The 22,443-nt window shown below is 42.9% G+C and overlaps 1 protein-coding gene across 4 annotated transcripts in view; it reads right to left on the minus strand.

Moving 5' to 3' along the window:
- The window catches only part of SLC9A7 (solute carrier family 9 member A7), a 154,536-nt gene that overhangs the window by 25,655 nt on the left and 106,438 nt on the right, over nt 1-22,443 (minus strand). For 3 of the 4 annotated variants that reach the window (XM_032619552.1, XM_032619551.1, XM_032619550.1), the window contains exons 11-14: nt 20,572-20,683; nt 17,531-17,684; nt 9,434-9,493; nt 2,379-2,442 (exon numbers count right to left, since the gene is read on the minus strand). In XM_032619552.1, coding sequence (XP_032475443.1) covers nt 2,379-2,442; nt 9,434-9,493; nt 17,531-17,684; nt 20,572-20,683 — 390 coding nt within the window. The remainder of the gene's footprint in view (nt 1-2,378; nt 2,443-9,433; nt 9,494-17,530; nt 17,685-20,571; nt 20,684-22,443) is intronic. The other variant, XM_032619553.1, reaches the window with a different exon arrangement.

The raw sequence follows: 22,443 nt of genomic DNA on the forward strand, positions 1-22,443 counted from the left end.
TCTATGGAGGATGTGTATCCTACCAGAGCCATTATTTTCCCTTCGGTGAAATGAGGATGTCCATCATGAATTTCACCCAGGTTTCCTCAGATCCCAGTTTGGGGGAACCCAAACTGTCAGACTCTAAATTGGCTGCCAGGTGCACAGTTCCTGAACCCCTGTTTTCTTAAGTCCTTAATCAAAGCTCAAGTCAAATAGCAACTTTTCAAAAAGAGCTTCTCATTGAAGCCACATGTTCCCAACTGGCACAATGGCCAATTCTAATATAGCCGCAAAGGTCTTCTGGAGCACCATTAAAGTGGGCACCAAATCTCTAAGTGAAGCTCACTGAAAGCTCTTCCCAAAATGCCTAGAACTTTCAGAGGTCAGGGCTTTGTGTCCCTTAAGGGGCATCAACCCAAGAATGGCTCATCAGGCTGTAACCACCCTCAGAGAAAGCTGTGGTGGCACCCCTGGGCCCCACACGGCACCACATTTTGCAAGATGTGTTAAATCAGATTCGGTAGCTGGAGTCATTTAGAAGATCCTAGGGAATCTAAGACGTGCAGACTGGATTTGGGATTAAGTGCAATGACGAGTGTGATGCAAAGCTGACTGAAAGAAAAACACTCAACATGGCTTTGTGGACAACACATGCACGTGGTGAGTGAAGCTTCCCATGCCCTGTGCTGCTCTCGCTCCCCCATCTTCCCATCAAATACCGATCAGCCCCCCCCCCCCCCCCCCCGCCATGGACCAGGCACTGTGCTCAGCACTGGGTATTGTATGCTGAACAAAACAGTTCTTCACTCCCAAGGCCAAATAATAACATTTTGGAAACACATCTCTGCTCCTATCGTGACTTTCCCTTCCCCCACCTTGCCTGCCCAGGAAATGCTGGCCTGGGGAAGGAGCAAAACCTGGAGGCAGGGCTTCCCTGGTGGCGCAGTGGTTGAGAGTCCGCCTGCCGATGCAGGGGACATGGGTTCGTGCCCCAGTCCAGGAGGATCCCACGTGCCGCGGAGCGGCTGGGCCCATGAGCCGTGGCCGCTGGGCCTGCACGTCTGGAGACTGTGCTCCGCAGCTGGAGGGGCCACAGCAGTGAGAGGTCCGCGTACAGCAAAAAGAAAAACAAAAAAACCCAAAAACCTGGAGGCAGAATGAGCCCACCAGCCCCACAACAGGGCTGATACAGCAGCTTTAGAACATGGCTGCCACTTCGCTTATGCTCCTCCCATCCAGAGGTGATGGTCTCTATCTCCTCCCACTGAATCTGGGCTGGCCCTAGCAACTTGTTGTAACCAAGAGAAAGTCACGGAAGTGATGCTCTGTGACTCCCAAGGTTAGGCCAGAAAGGGCCACATAGTCTCCACCCTGCTTGCTGGGACAGGGGCTTTTGGAAGCCTGAGGCATCACATAAGAAGTCCCATACCCTGAGGCCACGGAGAAGCCATCACAGGCATTCTAGTCGCTGGTCCTAGTCTGAGTCCTCCCAGCCCAGGTGCCAGACATATGAGCGAATGAGCCTTTGGATGATTCCAGCTCCCAGCTGTTGAGTTACCCCCAGGTTTCTTCATGGAGCAAAGGCAAGCTGTCCCGACCGTGCCCTTTCCAAACCTAGAGAATGCATGTGGATACGAAATTGTTGTTCACTTTCCTTCCTATGTTTGGGGCAGTGCATTATGCTGCAAGAGTGACCGGAGCAGATGGCAAAACCAAGGACCAGCACGCGCCTCTTCCCCCACCATCCCCACCCCCGCCCCACCCCAGTCTCCATCAGAATTCTCTGTGGCAGCAGGAGCTCTTCCCTGCTGTCACACGAGATGCGGCCATAGCGCTCTTGCCCTCACCTGCTTCTACAGCTTCCACTCCAGGCTGTCACTGCCACCACGATCCTGCCCAAACCTTAACCGTTAGCCTTGCTGTGACCTTCATCGCCTATGGGGCTGAGGGCTGCTGCTCTGCTACGCCCACGCCGTCACCCAGCGTCCCTCCTCTCTTGCTCAGATTCCCTGGGCTGCAGAGTTGATCACATCCCTCTCCTTCCCAGAACCAGTTACCGTAAGCCAATCACCGATGTATCCATATATCCATTCTTGGAAGGTAGGGAGTCAGCTTAAACATACTTTTTGGCCCCTTAATATGTTAAGAACAGGGACTTTGGACTCAAATCCTGCCTCCATCATTTTCAAATTCTCTGACCTTAGATGACTCACTTCAACTCTCAAACTTCAGCTTCTAATCTGTAAACTGGGGATAACAGCTCCTACTTCATAAGGTTGTTGACAAGACCACAATGAGGGAATCCACGTAAACTGCTTGGCGTGTAGTAAACGTTCAATAAATTTTAGCTATTTTTAATAACACCTCCCTGGGAAGAAGCATCTCTTGTGACTTACCCCTTGTAAGACTTGGAAGCTGTCATTGTTGGGTGGTGGGTCTTGATCTGGATCAACACCAACTCTGTAAGTCATCAGAGAGAAAGACAAGGAGAAAAACAGAGAGTATTAGCTTGGACCATAGCGGCCAGGCTGGCTCAAAGTAGCCAAGAGGCTGACCATCTTCCCAAGGTGGAAGGAGTGGTTAGCTAAAAGAAGGGAAAGGCTGTCATGCAAAAGTCGTGCGAAAGAGGTCACACATCACACCAGATCCCAGGGGTAGGCCGGGCAATCAACCTGTGTGCTGACACCTTAAGCAAGACCTCTGGAGAACGGCAGCAGCGGGCAAACTGTCTGCCTGCCCTCCCGCACCAGATGGCCCCAGGTAGCAAAAGGTGGGTCCTGCCGTCCCAGGCCTCTTCCTCTCTGCTGCTTCCTTACTCCCCTCTGACCTGCTTTTATTCCCTAACCTTTTGTTATGGAATGTTTCATATATCCAGGTAAGTTTTGAAAGAATTTATAGTGAATATCTATATACCCCTCACCCAGATTCTACCATTAACATTTTGCTGTATTTTCTTTATTACATACCTAGCCCTCTCTCTATCATCCACCTCATTTTTTGGATGAATTCAAATAAAGTCGCAGACATCCATACACTCCCCCTAAATATTTCAGCATGCATATCATGTGTCCCCCTGCAGCACAGATGACCTGAGAACTCACACGTTTGAGATCAGCAACTGAAGACAGAAAGAAAAAGCAAGGTGGCACAATCCACTTATAACGAAATCCATGAAAGCACTAGGGTAAGCTGACTTGGCTTAGCAACATACCAACTGTTGCCCTATGTATCTGTTAATTCTTTATCCTTGAACCTTCCTCATTGTAAGGCAGAGAACTGTGGCACTGATGACACGGATAACATGGGGCAGCGGAGGAGGAGACAAAGATGCCAGGAAAATTCTCTACTTTCCTTGTTCCTCCAATATTGCAAATAGTGGCTGGGATCATAAAAGCCAAACAGAATACACAGCTTTCAGCAGGTCTGATTTGAGCTTGAAGAGAGGTGCTGAATGGCCTTGATCACGTGTGTTATTTGCTGTCTGGCACCAGGGTGCTGACTCCGATGAGCAGACAGTGGATGTGCAAAGCCCCATGTGTGCCTTATTTTTCCTCCTCTCCCTCCCGCTTCTCTGCCTGTGATGCCCAGGATATATCTTGAGAAAAGAGACTAATGGAAAGGAAGAATAGAAGACAACACAGACATACTGGCAGCCTCCACTCTGTTTTACTCCAGGCTTGCCGAGCACTAAGCCAAGGTGCGTGCCCCCTGGATGGGGGTGAGGAGATACAGAAGGAAAGGGAACAGTTGCCCCATATTTTGCTGAAGGCAAAGTTTAAAAACCACGAGATGCATTCATGCATTCAGCAAATATTTACTGAGTGCCTACCAAGCCAGGCCCTGTTCTGAGCACTCTGTTAAAACCTATAGTGTACCTGGCACCAGATTTCCTCCCCACAGGCCTGAGGTTTGATGGAATCTTTGTAGTGAATTAGACTGACTTTGCTGTGTCTAGAGGTCAATTTCTGGCAGGAGTTTCTGAGGCCTGGAGGCTTGATCTCATAGCTGGACATTATCCAGGGACTTTTTTTTTTTTTTTTTTTGCGGTACGCGGGCCTCTCACCGTTGTGGCCTCTCCCGTTGCGGAGCACAGTCTCCGGACGCGCAGGCTCAGCGGCCATGGCTCATGGGTCCAGCCGCTCCACGGCACGTGGGACCTTCCCGGACCGGGGCACAAACCCGCGTCCCCTGCATCAGCAGGCGGACTCTCAACCACTGCGCCACCAGGGAAGCCCCTATCCAGGAACTTTTGAGCAACAAATCTCACAGAGATTTTTTTGGAAATGAAATATTCTGGGGTCCCAGGACTACCCACAGAGGTCACACGAGAGCCTCAGTGCTACCAAAGTGTCTAACATACTGAAGTGGTAGAGGAGAGGTCACACTGAATTCCTAGCTGTTCATCTTTAACTCTCACCTGATTTGAGTCTCTAATGTACGTTCCATAGAGAAATGTCCTCTATATGGTGTCAGATCTGTAAGACCAACAGCTAGGAATCCAACATTAGGTCTTGTTCTGTGGATTCTACAGCCGCATGGAGCCACTTCATGGCAGACTAATTTGCATGGATGAGCTCCCCAGTAAAGCCTCAGAGAGAGGGGCAGAGCACTGGTTACTAGTCTGTCTCCCAGACAGCCTACCGGAAAGCCTGGTGACACAGCAGCCTTCTGCCTAACCACAGAGAGGCTATTGTGGGGCAGGAGCCACGAGATGATGTGATCTGAAGGGCACGGCGGGCAGGATGGCGAAGAGCACAGCAGCTCATACCTGCCACGGACAGTCTCTCCTTTCTCTACTGTGAATTTTGAAACAGGTGTATTGCCTTTGTAAGTGGCTTCCACGCCGTAAAGATAAAACATATGGATTTTATCAGCCTAGGTGAAATAGGAACCCTATAGGTAAGAGAAAAGGCTTAAGTGTGCCTTGTCCCACAATGAAGAAAATAAAGCCAAACGTAATAAAAGCTTCCAAATGAAGTCTAGCTCCCTCTATTCTTTCAACTAACCTCTGCTAGGAGAAAAAAAAAATTGTTTAACAAGAATTAAAATAAATTCTGTTTAACAAGAACTGCTTATAAAGACTAGGTTTTGACTATTTTCATTCAAGTCCTGGAAACATAAGAGGAATTCATCTATTATCCTCGGCCCACATGGCCAGGCCAGAATTCAAACAATGGAGTACGAAACACTGGAATAACCTGATAAACTCACAAAATCAGGGCCACCCTAACCTCATCCCAAACTGGTTCGACATTTTGCTTGGGGGAACTTGAGGATGATTCTAGATGCACATCATCCAACAGAACTTTCCGCAGTGATGGCAGTATTCTAGATCTGAGGAACTGCATTTTAAGTTTTATTTCATTTTAGTTAATTTAAATTTAAACAGCCACATGTGTCTAGTGGCTACCAAATTGCACAGTACAGATTCTAGAAAGTACTAATTCCAGCCATGTCTCTCTAGCATCACTTTTTTCTCTGCCAAAAAAAATGCCAACTATCTGCTTCCTTCTGCCTTCTCAGTGATAATACCCAAGATTCCTGCTGGGATCCTGCGGAGACGCAACTCTGTAGCCCCATACGTATTAAGTAAAAATTTGCTTGAACTGATTACTTAGACAATGGAGAGATTTCTCACTTCCTCGGTATAGAAAATAAGATTGAAAACCCGCTGAAAGCTCTTCTATACAGATACTTGTCATAAACATGAAAGGAATGACAGGATTAGAAAATCACCACTTGGCCCTCACAGTGTAATAATTGTTTTGAGACAATTTTACCAGTGGGTAAAGGGTTGTTGGGAATCTGACTATTCATATGATGTTAAAGGATCACTCTACAGGTAACTTTTTAGTTACAAAGGGAAAACAGTGCTTTTATGGAGAGACCTGGCGTCTAAAGTGATCAAATTTAACATCACTAATAAAAGGACAGCCTGACAACATGCACCACCTGATATGATGCAACAAGAAAGTATAACATCACTTTTATATTATTTTTGCCTCCCCCAAAAATGATTATCTATCTCTACTCAAGAGGAAAACAAATTTTAAAAATCCACTTTGTAGGGCATTATGCAAGACAATTATCCTGAAAATCCTGACTCCTTAAAAAAAAAAAAACCCTCAATGTCATAAGAGACAAAAAGGAGGAGGAGAGGATTGTTCTAGATTAAAAGAGACTAGAGGGGCTTCCCTGGTGGCACAGAGGTTAAGAGTCCGCCTGCCAATGCAGGGGACACGGGTTCGAGCCCTGGTCCTGGAAGATCCCACATGCCGCGGAGCAACAAAGCCCACGTGCCACAACTGCTGAGCCTGCGCTCTAAAACCTGTGAGCCACAGCTGCTGAGCCTGAGCGCCTAGAGCCCGTGCTCCGCAACAAGAGATGCCACCGCAATGAGCAACGAAGACCCAAGGCAACAAAAATAAATTAATTAATTAAAAAAAAAGAAAAAAGAGACTACAGAGGTGACAACCAGGTCAGTCAGAGCATACAGTGGCAAGGAGCAGGGGGAGGGGCATGGAGCCACCACGGGCCTGAATTTAAAAAAAGATGACAGCCAAAGGAAACTTTGATTGGATCCTGGATCCTGTGTGTGTGTATAAAATTCATGTTACTTTCTCAGGTGTGATAAATATACTGTGATTATGTAGAAGACTAGATTCCTAGGGGATACATGCTGAAGTATTTAGGGGTAGAAAGTCATGATGTTTATAATGTACTCTGAGGTACTCAGAAATGGTTGAGAGAGAGAGAGAGAGAGAGAGAGAGAGAGAGAGAGAGAAAATGATGCAAAAATGTATGACAAAATGTTAGCAATTGGCACATCCAGGTTAGAACTTGGATATTCATTGCTCCATTCTTTCAGCTTCTTTTACAGATTTAAAATTTTTCACAACTTAAAAACAATATTTAATTATATCTTTGGTGAAAATGTTTCACAAATACGTGAGTACAATTTCCTGTCTCTATAATTTAATCTAATTTACTAATAATGATGAGTCGGGATCCTCATATTACTCCAGGGTCTGAAAAATCACAAATTGTGAAGATTCATGGACATAGGGTGCTATAATAGGTAAACAGGTAGATACAGTCTAGTAATTACACGGTTTTTTAAATCCCAGATAAATCTTAGAATATTCTGTTGAGGTTTTCCTCCTAAAAGTGAAGGGCAAGGAGAAAAATGCTAGTTAACTGAAACATATGGTTAACTAAATTCCAACCAAGACAGCCATCCTCAGATCTGGTTGTGCACATCCCCTGGAAACCTACAGTTCTGAGCACAGGCCTACCCAGAGCCCCCGTTCCTTGCTTTTCCCTCCCTCTGCCATGGCAGTTCTGATACTTGCTGCAGCCACTTGCTACCACCAACTACCTGCCTGAGATGCAGCCCAACTCCTGGCCCACTCAGAGCCTCCGAAGACCTCTGGGGCCCTCCCACAGGTGGAGTAACTTGGGAGGGCCCCTTGGAGGGTCTCGGAGGTCCCTGCTACTGACATAAGTGCTGAATAGGAGAAAGTAAACCTGCTTCCCAGCTTGCTACTGGGTTTTAAATGCCGAAAGAAAACAGACCAGGGGACTTGCGACACAGACCGTGTTCTGCGAGTTCTTTCCCCATTCGAGGCTGTTTACTTCAGGACAATTGAATGATTACTTTTCTGGCAGAGTTGAGGGTCTCTTGGACCAATTCCCAAGGATGGTAATGGACCCCTACAAAGGGCCTCACCCTTGGGGCAGGATGCGTGGTGGTGTGCTGGGCAGCAAGAAATACCAGGTACAGTATTTTAAGTACAGTGCTCAAGAAGACTTAGGGTCCGTTAACTTTCTGAAATTCCTGGTTTCAGGAAACTGTCCACAATATATATTTCCCTCCTGACCTGTTATAACGCTTTTGATCCAGGCCACCACATAAATCTAAAACTTCTGTGCTGTTTCATTACATCATATTTTAGCACTCCCCTGATACATCAGGGTTGAGCTCATCTAAGCACATACAACAGTCTTTTCTTCCAGAATGAATTGAATTATCCTTACTTTCATTAAGAATAAGACAAATGTGGTAATCCCATACCAAATGAGAAAATAAAGCTATCACACAGATGTGCTCATTCTGGAATGAATACAAAAAATGAATCATTTCCCTTTTGATATAGTATGTACATTCTGATTAACCACCATAGAAAATGCCATGAAATCTCAGAAATTTTAGAAGCTAGATTTAATCAACAAGTTTTTACTTTTTAACTGGAATGGCTGAGGTCCTAAATTATTTGGGGAATATGAGACACACAGGTTCACATAAAACCTTGAACAACAAACAGATCATTATCTGAATTCTCTCATGTCCCAAGTGTAATAACTTGCACTTTGCCTGAGGGACCTTCCTTCTTGAAGGTTGGATATTTCAAAGGAAAGGATTTCCCCTGCTACTTAAATGGTAGTTACAGTCAGGTCTCTGAAAATGAATTTGTGTGTGTGTGTGTGTGTGTGTGTGTGTGTGTGTGTGTGTGTGTGTGTGTATTTTAAGCAGGAGAAAAAAGTGTGAATCCAGGGAACTTAAATGCTTCAAATAATTGTATGCATGTCATTATAGTTTACATTGGGGCCTGGCAATATCCCAAGATTCATGCCCCATGACAGGTACTGCGGCTTTTACCACTGTCCTCAGAGAGTAAAACACTTTCACGAGAGAAGAACAGAGTTCAAACCTGTTTTGTGTTTGATTTATCTACCAGCACCCAGAATCAGATCAGGAAGAAAGCATGCCAGTTAAAGATATGGAAAGGAAAGAAGAAACACTGAAGTCTTTACTCTGATAGCCCCAAATCACCACCCTTAGGCATAATCAAATGATAAACTTGGATGGACACTGAGAAACAAATCGCATTAGAAGAGTCTTTCATTATCTTCTGATTTAAAGAAAAAATCTGTGTTTTGTATCTTCTGATTCACCATGATAAGGTACAAGTACACAAATTCATACTTAAAAAGTAAAACGGCATTGGTGCTTAATTAAAATGGTATAAACCATACCCCAGTCATGGCTGAAATATAAAATTCGAGTTCTCTTTATGACTTAAAAGCCTTGTTTACTAGATCACAAGCAGAATCTTGTGGGGAAAGCATTTGTGGCTCTGAAAATGGGCTGCTCTTAACACTAAGCTCAGCTGTACACGGAGAGACTCGCCAACTCCAGCTTTGGTGCCACACACTGTCCAAAATGGGGCGAGGGGGGACAGACTCTCAAGAACACCAACACATTAATCAGCCCAGAGGAGGGTAGAATAATGATTAACCGGACCTCCTGCCCCTTTTCGAAAAGGGGCAGATGGTTGGCGCACACGGGGAAGGAAGAAAGAGACAAACAGCATAAAGAGAAACATCTCAGGTTAGAAAGAGGAGAAAAGCCAGGCCCAGTTAATTTGTTTCTGAGGATGCCCTGTGTCACCTGAAGTACTGCCAGCGGTGTTCATTCTGGTCCTCTTCGGAGGGCTCCTCGACGCCAACTCTGGGCAGCAGAAGAAGGGAACGTGAGTGTGACGGGGACAACAGGGGAACTAGGAGCTCTGGGCACATGACCTGGACCACGTCCATCAAAGAATAAAATCCGCACCCCCTCTTAAACTGTCCCCCTGTTCTCTAAAACCCAGAGAGGCTGCTAAATTTACATCAAAAGCAACAATGTTAGCAGCCAAGTCAAATGAGGATTGACTAGGAATGAAGACAAGCCTCTCAAAATATAACGTAATGAAATCAGAGTAATAAATGCAACTCATAGAAAATGACTTCATGTAATTTTCAGGAATTCATCTGTTTTATAAAGCAAGACACATCCATACAAAAACTAGAAAACAGAAAGTTGTTATTAAACATATATTTGAAGTGTTTACACACAGTTTTACACATATTTGACAGAAAGAACACTGTATCACTGAAAACAGCAAAATCAGAAGATAAAATGGCCTTTTTTTCTAGACAAGTAATCACACTGTCCATGGGTTGTACCCGTAGGTCAGGAACCCAACTTCTGCTATTCTCTTTACCTTATGGCTTCAAGAGTTGACACGGTCTATTTTCACCTCCCTTAATAACTGCTGGGTTATTCAGACTACATTTGAATTACACCATCATACTAAGAGCAGGGTTTCACAACCTCAGCACTACTGACTGACATTTTGGGCCCTGGCCTCTACCTGCAATATACCACCAGTAGCACCCCCCTCCAGCTGGAGCAACCAAAAATGTCTCCTGACATTGCCAAATGTCCCGAGAGGGCAAAACTGCCCATAGCTGAGAACCCCTACTCTAAGTCCTGCATTCTCAGTGGGGGGTGATATAGACCCCAGGGGCATGAAAATCGGTTCTTATGGGACAAAAATTTTTTTTTAGATATTACAGTGGTTTGTAGCCCTCTAAAGCACCATAGTACATAAACAGATACATAGATCTGTGGTATTAAAATTTCAGTGGAAGAGGTAGATAAAAAGAACATTTTTAAAGGCTCTTATTCAGAGGGGCAGTGATGGAAAAAAAAGGTTGAGAAACACTGTGCTAGACAATGCCCAAATACTCATGCTACTAATATGCCCTGAAAAAAGCAAGCGAGAACATGCTTCTTCTTAAGGTGGTACTTTTAATTAGGTATATGTTCAGAATGTGACTTAAACCAGACTACAGTATTGAAAAATGGTAACAAATTCCAGAAGAGCAAGCTGGATTCCATTAATGTAAGATTCACTAGTAATAATAATAGTAATAGCAGCAGTATTAAGGTTATGATTAGCAATGATAATGTCATAGCTAAAATACACTAAATGCTTTCCATGTGCCAGATGGTACATTTAACGGCAGAATTCTTTATCATGTTTATTTGGTATCACATTTTATCTTCACACTGTTGTCATCCCCATTTACCCAGACAGGAAACGGAGAGCAAGAAAGGTTAAATAAGTTGCCCAAGGTCACAAAGGTAGAAAATGATGGAACCAAGATTGCAACTGAAGCTGTTAGATCCCAGAGCCCTAGCTCTACCCCTTACAGGATATTGCCTTTGACTACAAGGTGGCGTCTTTAAATTCTTTTAAAATATCCAGTAACAAATGCTATTACATAAAGATCTCAGGGCTTCTCCCTGCCTTTATTCCTTAATTTATCTTTAAAGAGCTTTATCTTAAACTCTCAATGTGACAGGATTATACCTAGCAGAGTGACCTTACTTGTCCTTGGGTGATTGTATTGCTGCACTCCGGAGTATGAAGGTTATCCTGTTCATTTGGCTGCCTGGGTGTATGCCATTAACCCCCCACAATCACCACCACTTCGTTGATGTGTCACTTGAAGCTGGGCCTTCCAAGAGGACAGCCACCGTGCCACCAAAATGTGCTCAGGACATAGGTGAGGCTCATCTGCTGAATCTGCGCATCTGATGGTTTTTTCAAGTTGCCAAAATTACAACCTTTGTGAATAACAACAACTTGCTCAAGAGACTAAGAAAAATAGTATGTAGTTTGTATATTACCAGAAGGCAATTTGAAGTTTGTATATTACCAGAAAGCAATTTGAGCATTTTGCCATTATGTTTTAAAATAGCAATCACATGCTCAACATCACTAATTATTAGAGAAATGCAAATCAAAACTACAATGAGGTATTACCTCATGCCAGTCAGAATGGCCATCATCAAAAAGTCTACAAATAATAAATGCTGGAGAGGGTGTGGAGAGAAGGGAACCCTCCTCCACTGTTGGTGGGAATGTAAATTGGTGCAGCTACTATGGAGAACAGTATGGAAGTTCCTTAAAAACTAAAAGTAGAATTACCATGTGATCTAGCAATCCCACTCCTGGGCATATATCAGGAGAAAACTATAATTCGAAAAGATACATGCGGGAGTTCCCTGGTAGCCCCCGTGGTTAGGATTCCGGGCTTTCACTGCTGTGACCCCGGTTCAATCCCTGGTTGGGAAACTGAGATCCCACAAGCTGTGTGGTGTGGCCAAAAAACAAAACAAAAAAATACACATGCACCCCAATGTTCATTGCAGCACTATTTACAATAGCCAAGACATGGAAGCAACCTAAATGTCCATCAACAGAGGAATGGATAAAGAAGATGTGATATACGAACACACCACACACACACACACACACACACACACACACACGCACGCACACACGAGATGGAATATTACTCAGCCACGAAAAAGAATGAAATAATGACATTTGCAGCAACATGGATGGTGAATCACTTTGCTGTATTCCTGAAACTAACACAACATTGTAATAAATTAACTATATTTCAATTTTTTTAATGGTTAAAGAAATGATAAAAAACAAAATAGCAATCACAAAATTCCAATTTAAAAAGATAAGTTGGATTTCTGGAAAGCAGTGATCTGGCTTTGGATTTGTGGTTATATTCATTTTATATTATACACAGACTAGAAATTAGCCATGGTTAAAAGTCATAGCTGGGCTTCCCTGGTGGCGCAGTGGTTGGGAGTCCGCCTGCCGATGCAGGGGACACGGGTTCGTGCCCCAGTCCGGGAAGATCCCACATGCCGCTGAGCGGCTGGGCCCGTGAGCCATGGCCACTGAGCCCGTGCGTCCAGAGCCCGTGCTCTGCAACGGGAGAGGCCACAACAGTGAGAGGCCCGCGTACCGCAAAAAAAAAAAAAAAAAAAAAAAAAAAAAAAAAGTCATAGCTAACTCCTAATTATTTATGGAGGAACTCCAAGTCCTACCCTGGGCTTCTGACTTCTGGGCAGCCACTTAGCAGCTGATCAGGACCTCTGTCAGCAGCCTGGAGAAGTAAGAAACAACTAGGTACTGATCTTACTGAGGTCACAGACGTCAAAACACCACACTGAACTTCAGGGAGTTTCCGAATCATTTTAGAATAAGAACCTGGTCCACATAAATGATCCGTGGCCATTAAGTAACACCATAAGCCCAAGCCACAAAAACCAATCAGTCTCATTACCTTATTTCTGAGGGAATTTCTTTTGATGTAATCTCCGTAAATGTCAGTTTCTACCTCTAACATATCACTATTTATACACATCTGAAAAAAACGCAATGAACTGACACCATATGTATTTTTCACCAATGGCACATTTTGCTTCATTACACTATCTGGGTAGAGTTGGACAGAAAGAAGGAACTAATATAGAAGCAGATTGAAATTGAAAACAGAGAAACAATACAGAAAATCAATGAAATAAAAAGCTAGTTCTTTGAAAAGATCATTAAAATTGACAAACCTCTAGTAAGAGTGAAAGAAAAACAAAAGAGAGAAGATGCAAATTACCAATACTGTGTCATGAATGAAACATGGGATATCACTACAGATCTCACAGACATAAAAACAATAATAAGGTTATGCTATGAACAACATAAACATGACAATTAGATGAAAGTGACCAATTTCACAAACTGCCACAACTCACCAATATGAGATATAGTTGTTAAAGAAATTGGCTTCATAATTTATATAATAAAACTCCTGGAAAAGAAGACTCCAGGACCAGTCGGTTTCACTGGAGGATTCCATAAAACCTTCAGGAAGAATTAACACCAATTCTAAACAACCTCTTCCAGAAAACAGAAGAGTAGGAAACATGTTCCAACTTATTTTGAGAGGCCAGATTACCCTGATACCAAATCAAAGGCAGTATGAAAAAAGAACACTACAGACCGGTATCCCAAATCCTTAACAACATATTAGTTAATAGAATTCAGCAGTATGTAAAACATTTATTTATACACCACAACCAAGTGGGGTTTAACAAGCAAGGGTGGTTCTGTATTTGAAAATTACTCAATGTAACCTATCATATTAACAGGCTAAACAAGAAAAATCATATGATCATATCAATTGATACAGAAAAGCATTTGATAAAATTCAACATCTGTTCATGATAAAACTCTCAGAAAACTAGCAATAGATGGGAACTTCCTCAACTTGATGATGAACATCTACAAAAACCCTACAGCTAACATCACACTTACTGGCGAAAGACTGAATGCTTTCCCCTTAAGATCGGGAACAAAGCAAGGATGTCTGCTCACATCACTCTTATTTAACATAGTACTGATGGTCTCAGCCAGAGCAATAAGTTAAGAGAAGGAAATAGCACACTGGTTGGAAAGGAAAAAGTGAAACTGTCTCTATTTGCAAATGATCTGATGGTCTACACAGAAAGTCCCAAAGAATTTATAAAAACAAAACCAAACTCTCCTAGAACTAATAAGTGAAATTGGCAAGGTGTCTGGATACAAGGTCAACCTACAAAAACCAGCCTTATTTCTATATCCTGGCAATGAACACACAGAAAGTGAAACTGAAGACAGAATAACATTTAAAATAGCTCAAAACGAAGAAGAAATACTCAAGACGTAACTCTAACACACACAGGCATTCTATGCTGAAAACTATAAAATACTGCTAAAAGAAATCAAAGAAGACATAAATAAATGGAGAAACGTGCCATTTTCATGGATTGGAAGACTGAATGAGGTAAAGATGTCAATTCTCCCCAAATTGATATACAGGTTTAACACAATTCCTATGAAAATCCCAGCACAAGTTTTTTTTTAAGATGTAGACAAGCTTATTTTAAAATGTATATAGAAAGGAATTAGAAGAGCTATGACAATTTTGAAAAAGAATAAAGTGGGAGGACCCACTCTGCCTGATGCTCAAGCTTATTATATAACCACAGTTATCAAAAGTGTGGTACTGGTGGAGGTACAGACACATAAATCAACAGAGCAGAAGAGAGACAGACCCGAATGCATACAGCGAACCGATTTCTGGTAAAGGAGAAAAAGTAATTCAAAGGACAGTCTCTCTTACAAATTGTGCTGGAACAACTGGATAGCCATAGTCAAAAATAAATAAATAAATAAAACCTCAACCTAAACCTCATGTCTAATATAAAAATTGACTTAAGGTGGATCACAGATTTAAATGTAAAGCATACAACTAAAAAACTTTTAGAAGATAACACAGAAGAAAATCTTTGGGACCTAGGGCTTGATGAAGAGTCCTTAGACATAACACCAAAACCATGATGTTAAAAATAAATAAATACATTGCATTTCATTAAAATTAAAAGTTCTGCTCTATGACAGACTGTTAAAAGGGTTAAAAGACAAGCTACAGGCTAGGAGAAAATATTTGCAAACCACATATCTGATAACAGACTAGTATCTAGAACAAATAAAGAATTGACAAAACTCAATTAAAAAAACAAATAATCCAATTAGAAAATGGACAAAAACCTTGAACAGATATTTCACCATTGCTTATTAGAATGGCAAATAAGCACATGAAGAGATATTCAACATCATCAGCCATGAGAAATGCAAATTAAGACCACAATGAGGTATCCCCACATACCTATTAGAACTAAAATAAAAAAGTGTCAACACCAAATGCTGGCAAGGATATGGGAGAAACTGGATCCCTCATGCGCAGTCATTTCCTGACCTCTCACCATGTGCTAGCTGTTATGTTTGAAGTGCTATATATATCCCATTAATATTTTCACAATCCAATTATTATATGTGTACATATACAGCTTGCACACATCAGGGAAAGTAGCCCCCACTCCTGGCTCTGGGTAGGACTACTTCAATGGCCCATATTTTGAAAAGGGTTATGAGAAGTGCAAAATGTCACAAGTCAACTGTCTACTCTCAGTGGAAAGTTATTTGGTCCTGTATGTGTTGGGGGGGCGGTCAGCAAAGAACTTATGAAATAGCCTGAAAAACAAACACGATTTAACCAGGCTCTGAGCATCCAGGGCACCTACTGGGTAACCAGATAAATAGGAGCAGGAAGTAATCTCAGAGAGGTCACCAAATGCAAAGGATCTCAACTCTGTGCAGGGTAAACCTCCTTTCTTGCTCTTATTCTGCTACACGGAACAAAGATGATACCATCTTATGTCTTAAGTTTAAAGCCAAAAATCTGTACATTTTCTTCTTCAGATTTCTACTTCCACAGATGAATTATTTTCCTTAATATGACTGGAGATTCACGCCAGGAAACTGAAATTTTAATCATCCTGAATTTTACAACATGAAAATGGTCCCTAACACAGCAAGCCTTTCGGGCAGTATAGCACAGTAGCTAAGAGTGTGCCTGGGTTCAAATCCCAGCTTGCCCACTTAAAGCTTTGTGACCTTGGGCAAGTTATTGCTCTGTGCCTCAGTTTCCTCAGCTCTAAAATGAAAATAATAGTAGTAACTCCCTTATAGGAATGCTATGAGGATTATCTTAATGTACGTGTTGGCATCTCAACCAACAACTGCAGCACAAACGTTAGCTATTGTAAGACTCTTACTGATAAGCCCACCCAGGTTCTGCAGACCCACTCAGATCTGAGGCTGAGACCCACTAACCCAGAAATGGTGCAGCCGGCAGTGGCCACGCCCAGGAATCCCTGCCTCCCATCAATATAAAAGTTCCAGAAGAGGGAGACTATTCTCTCAAATCCCAGTTTTCTCCCTGCCCCCAAGGATGACTGCAAGATCCTTGTCGGTTTCTCCCTCCTTCAAGCTAGGTGTACTCCGCAGTTGTCAGCCCTGAGCAAACTAACAGCCAGCAGAGAAAGAAAAAAAAACATTGCCATCTTGTGGCTTTTCAGAGAATTCTTCACACCTATGCGCCACCCAAGTCTTCTCATTCCCAGCATGTTCACCCTTTGCAGATCTGAAACTGAAGCAAGTGGCAAGAGCACTTTCGATGACGCAGAGGACACACTTAGAGCTGCAGGGACCTGGAGAAAAGGTGACAGCACGCTTTTATTTAACGTGAAGGAATGCAGAGGCCGAAAAGACATGAGGAGCTTGTCTTAAACCAGGGTCAGAGTTAGGCTGTGGGTCTCCTGACCCCTGTTCCAATGTCCTCTTTACTGTAAGGTGCTGGAGCTCACAAGCACAGTTTGCAATTCAAATGCTCTTAAAAAAAAAAATCAAACTTAGGTCAATGACCCTCCATGCTGACACAGCTACAAAACCACAGGCCGGGGATGTCCATGAGGCTGCAAGAAGTGAGGGTTATGCAGGAAATGTCACCTCTTCTGTTCACTAAAGCAAGAAGAGACGCGGCATACAGTTTCCTCCTAAAACAAAACTCTAATGGCCTCCCTTTATTTCCAGCTGATGAGCTTATTTTTCAAGGCCTTAGGTTTGATTTCAAAGGAATGTGAAATGCCAGACATTGCCAGCAGCTATGTCTATTCTCTCTCCTGCAGCTTTAAGACTTTTTGAATTCTTGCCCTAATGTCGCGGCACTAGCAAGGTCCAGGTGTTTCTAATTCCTTGTGTTTTTGTACCCACAAACAGTTTAATGATTTTTTTTTCTCGTGGAAAATTCAATACTCTGAATTTTTATTTATTGTTTTTAAATTTTTAATCCTTCCCCAAACAAAACAAGAAACTATAAAAGCCTTCCATGCACTAAGCTGTATGTAGCACCCCCTGCACGGGAATAGTGACATAGTTAGACACGAGACTGGCCTTGGTTTCAAACCAACCTTATATTAAGCCATGACAACATGGGCGTCGTGCCTCCACCAATGATCCAGACGGTGAAGAAGACAATGAGGAGGGTGGTTGTGAACATCATCTGGCGTGCGTAGGATGCCGTGTCTCGAATAGCCAGTGCAAATGCCATCGCTCCCCTGAGGCCTGCAGGGACCAAAGAGGAAGCTGTCCTGTCATAAGGATAAATAACAATGTGTCCTCAAATCCACTGCTGCCACCTGGGGCTAATAAATTGTATCTGCTTATGCTTCAGGAGTCGAGTTGTTTTATACAGAAAATAACTTTAAAGGAATAGGATTTCCTCCTATTTGAAGTTTTCTTTTGCAAAATGCCCAAATGCAATGAGAAAAACACTGCACCGCTTTGTATAGCACATTTTAGAATAATAATACTCTTTTATTACTGAAATAATTCTCCTGATAATAACATGAACCAAAAAGAAATATAAATAAGAAATAATCATATAAGCTCTCTAAGTCTGTGATCCAAGTACTACCCAAGCACTATACAGTCATTATAAACTTAAGAAGCAGGCTAGGTATGAGTATGTGAAGTGCACAAAACAGCTCAGCATTTCCTGAGCAAAGCCAAGCAGAGAAGTAACAATATAACCTGATCTATATCAGGAGTTGGTGAGTTTTCTGTAAAGTGTCAGATAATATTTTAGGCTTTGTGGGCCAAGAGGAAAAACCAAGGATGTTATGTAGGTACTTACATAAAAGAGAGAAAACAAATTTCCACAAAATTTTATTGACAAAAACCAAGAGCATAATAAGTACTATAATATATAAGTGCCATGTTATAAAACTATAATAAGTAATTATAATAAGTAATAATAATGATTATAATAATGAGTCCAATTTATTGTAATCCAGGTCTACTAGTGAAAAGAATGGAATTCTTCTGGGGGTGGGAGATTTCAGTTAATTGGGTTTCAAAGTTAGTGTCCCCTGTCATCAAATAGGTTGCAAATATTCATCTGTAAAAGCCATTCTTAGCCCGTGGGGTAGATGAAAACAGGCAGCAACCAAATTTGCTGACCCCTGGTCTACAGCCACATTTTTATGTTCTAGAGCTTCTCTTTTAGCTAAGCTCTTTTGTTCCTTCCCCATACCATGCTCCTAATTTGTTCTACAGTAAAGACTTAATCCATGGTCTTTAATAGCTATCTAGTATAAATTCCTATTCACCATGCGTAAGACTGTGTGTATATTATGAGAATGAAAAATTAATACTCATTATATTTCTTCACATATTTTCCCACCTTTTCCAATAATTTCACAATTTCATTAACCTGAGAACTTCACAACAATTCACTAAAGAAGAGTGATTCAGTAAAATATACATTAAAAAACAGAGCAAAGTTGATGTTCTCAATTAATCTGTCCTAGTCAAATATTGACACACATCTAGACCATCCTACAGCCAGCTACGACACCACTTAATATTTAAACCTTTAAATGGACGTTGTCTCAAAGAAGAAAACTTGAGGGCCAGAGAGAGACAGTGCGTGCTCCATTCTTCTTTATTAGGTAAACACTGTAAGCAATATGAAGGTGAAACCTCAGGTATTTCTTTCACAGCCTTGAAGAATGAGTTCCTTTTGAAAGCCAAATTTCTCCCAGCAGAAAATAATTTTGATAGGAGATATCTTTAAACAGCACTGTGTACTTCTCAGTCTTTTAGCACAGAAGATAACGGACACACTTAAAAGTTTGTCTAGGTGACTGAGCTATCTCCAATTAATCTTTCTCTTTCCACTGGCATTTTTCTAATATGTATGGACGATCTGGTCTGTCATTGCCCTCCTCAGAAACCTCTAACGTTTCCCAGCTGCCCTTGGATAAAAGCCCAACTCTTTGGCATAGCACTGGAGCTTCTCTGTGGTCTAGACTCCAGCAATGATTCTTGAAGTGTGGTCCTCAAACCAGCTGCAGCAGCAGCAGCAGCAGCCGAGAAGATGTTAGAGATGCAAATTCTCGGGGCTCACCCCGTACCCTCAGAATCACACTCTGGTGGTGGGGCCCAGCAATCTGCTATTAACCGGCCCAACAGGTGATTCAGATGCAACCTGAAGGCTTGCACCAGTTTACATGCAATTTCCCTTTCCAACCTCACTCTTGTTCTGCATTATCCCACGTGTCTCACATTTAAACCAGACTGCTACCCTTCCCTGAAAAAGCCACACAGAGCAATGCTTTCCTGCCCTTCCAACCTGCCACCTCCTGAAATGCCACTGCATCCAAGTCCAGTTCGAAGGCTACCCCTTGGCGAAGATGGCCCTGGGCCCTGCTTTTCTTTTGTGCGATTCACCAGCCTCTCTCGGGAGAAACTTAGCTCTTTGTACACCTGTCTCCCACCAGTGGACTGTGAGCTCCTGGAAGGAGGTGGGTTTCTGTATCCTCCACAACCTTGAAGTGTGACTTATATAACGAGGATGCTCAACAAATGTGTGTCAGAGTGAAAGGAAATCATTAAGGCGGGCTGTGTACTTAAGTGCAGATGCAAGCAAGGACTAGACAAAGCAACTGCTTTGCTGAGCAGTGCCTGTTGGTGTGATTTCAGTATGACTCTCCGAGGCCTCCAAGAACTACTGTGTGGCAGTAAAGGGCTGCTACTCACGTTGCCTCTTGTACAGCCTCTCCCCCTTCCCGGACAGAGGCACCTTTAAGGGTCACGGTGGCCTTTTGCCTATCTCCTCCCTCTGCTCTACAGAGATGCTCTTACTTGGGTCTCGTCTATAAAGTCGGATGCTTTCCACTCTCACTGCGCCATCTACCTCATGCCAATTGCTCTCTCCTTTCTTTATCTCCACATATTTCTTTATTGTCCTTTGTCCCCTCAGTGGCTTCTCCACTCTTCTCAGCTTTATAGTGAAGAGGAAGCATTTGGGAGACAGTGTAAGTCAAGCAGAACTATCACAGCTGTTATCTTCCAGTTTGGGGTTCATCTTGCTAATGTGAGTATATTTTATTTCTTTTACTCCATAGAAAGTTAATAAAACTCATTTTATTTACTTTTTTTTTTTTACCTGAAAACATCATCATGTGTTGAAAATTCCAGCCAATCTTGTGCCTCCTGCCCAAGTTGAGGAAGAAGGAGAGCGGGTAGATGTGTGCAGCTCTTCCCAGGAAGATGGCAACCTGGCCGCCAGGTGGAGGTTAAGGGCCCAACAGGTTTCCAGGATGGCACTTTCACACAACCTGTGACTGAGCAGAGAATTTTAGGAATGCCATGACACCCTGCTGTGATCAGGAGAGTTGCACAGAGAAGGCAGGCTGTCTCATTTCCCACCAAACAAGTCTCAGCAGCAAGTGGGATTCCACTGGCCAATTTTCCCAACCTCCTGGCTCACAGAGACAATTTTTGGCCTGTTAAACACACTCTTGTAACTTCTTGATTTGATTAAACTGATATGGACCAAGTCTCCGACCTACCTAAAAATGAGTCCAGAAATAAGCTAAGGTGCCGTGGCTGGGGTGGGGAGTTAAGGGAACCAAAGAGCGTGCTGGACTCTATTGGAAGAAAAAAAATCACAAGAAGAAAAAATTACTAACCCCTGAGTCAAACTATAAAGAGAAAGCTTGGTGGGTGAGCTTGTAAGCTTTGGTTGGAAGTAAACATCAGGGGTTTGTATGACCAGGAAGATACTACAAATAAGAGGTGGGGAAACTTACAGTATTCCTACCATGAAGACATATTCATATTCCTCACAAGGATCATCCTGGGGAGATTTATCTGCCTAAGTGGCTAACATATCTTTGGGGAGGGTAAGAGATGGAAACGGAGGAGTATGGAAGAGGAACTCTTACTGTGCAAACCAAAGAATTCAGGGAAACCGGTCATTCGTCACTTGCTGAGTTTAGAACAGAGCCCAGCAGAGAGATGCACACTGCCCTGGTCATAGGAGGAAACCACTGTGGGAGCCAGAGGAACAGGGAGCTTCCGTTTCGACCAGCCGGAGCTGCAGCTGTTTCAGACAGAAGCGAGGGCGGGACTGTCTTCTGCCTTCTCTAGGATAAAATACTAACTACTTTTCTTCTTTTCTCGCTCTCTTGTTTTTCCCTTTTTGCTATTGTTTTGTTTTCTTTTTCACAGAAGGAAAGAGGTCGTGCTTATAACATTCTATCCCAGGAGCCACGCATAAGTCCGCAAGTGGAAGCGGCCTTCAGGATTCACAGAGGCCCCGGCTCCCCCTTGAACAAGGCCCCCGCGCTGTAAACAAGGCAGCACTCTCACTATCTCTCACAGGATGCCGCGCTAAGAATACAAATCAAAGTGACATGCCAGGTCTTTCTTAAGAATAAAAACACTGATCCGCTGGATCTTTAGCTCTTGGTCTGTTGAGTGTGTAAATCTAAGAAATGAGCCCCAGTTGAAGCAGATAACACTCTAACTGGCAGGACTCTGGCATGGCATTAGGCCACTGTCGCTTTCTAGCTGCTTGGTGAGTATCATTTATACCTGCACAATAAATGAGAAGCCCAGAAGAGAAAAATACTCCTTTTTGGGGGGCCAGCATCCCAAGATCTAAGGATACCCATGAGACCTCAGAAAAGGCAGTAGTGGACTCCTGCTATAGTTCCAAGGCCCAGAAGAGTTCACTTTAACAAAAACAATAAGGATCTGAGGCCAACTGAGTAAAGCCCTCAGGTGTCCACGTACTGCTGGGCATTCGTATCTCTCCTCACTTGAGAGGAGCCAACCCCCAAAACTGTGTCTCTCTTCCAAAAACTGCTCTCATGATGGGACTAAATCAAAGAACCCAGTATTTCTCCATTTCATCTGCCCTTTCTCTCCATTTCTTTTTTTTTTTTTTTTTTTTTGCGTAAAGAAAAGGGTCACCATACGGAATTGGGTGAAAGCGTGCACACTGCCTGTGGGCTGCCCTGGGCGGCGAGAG

This window comes from Phocoena sinus, chromosome X, assembly GCF_008692025.1.
Source record: "Phocoena sinus isolate mPhoSin1 chromosome X, mPhoSin1.pri, whole genome shotgun sequence".
Classification (NCBI taxonomy): Eukaryota; Metazoa; Chordata; class Mammalia; order Artiodactyla; family Phocoenidae; genus Phocoena; species Phocoena sinus.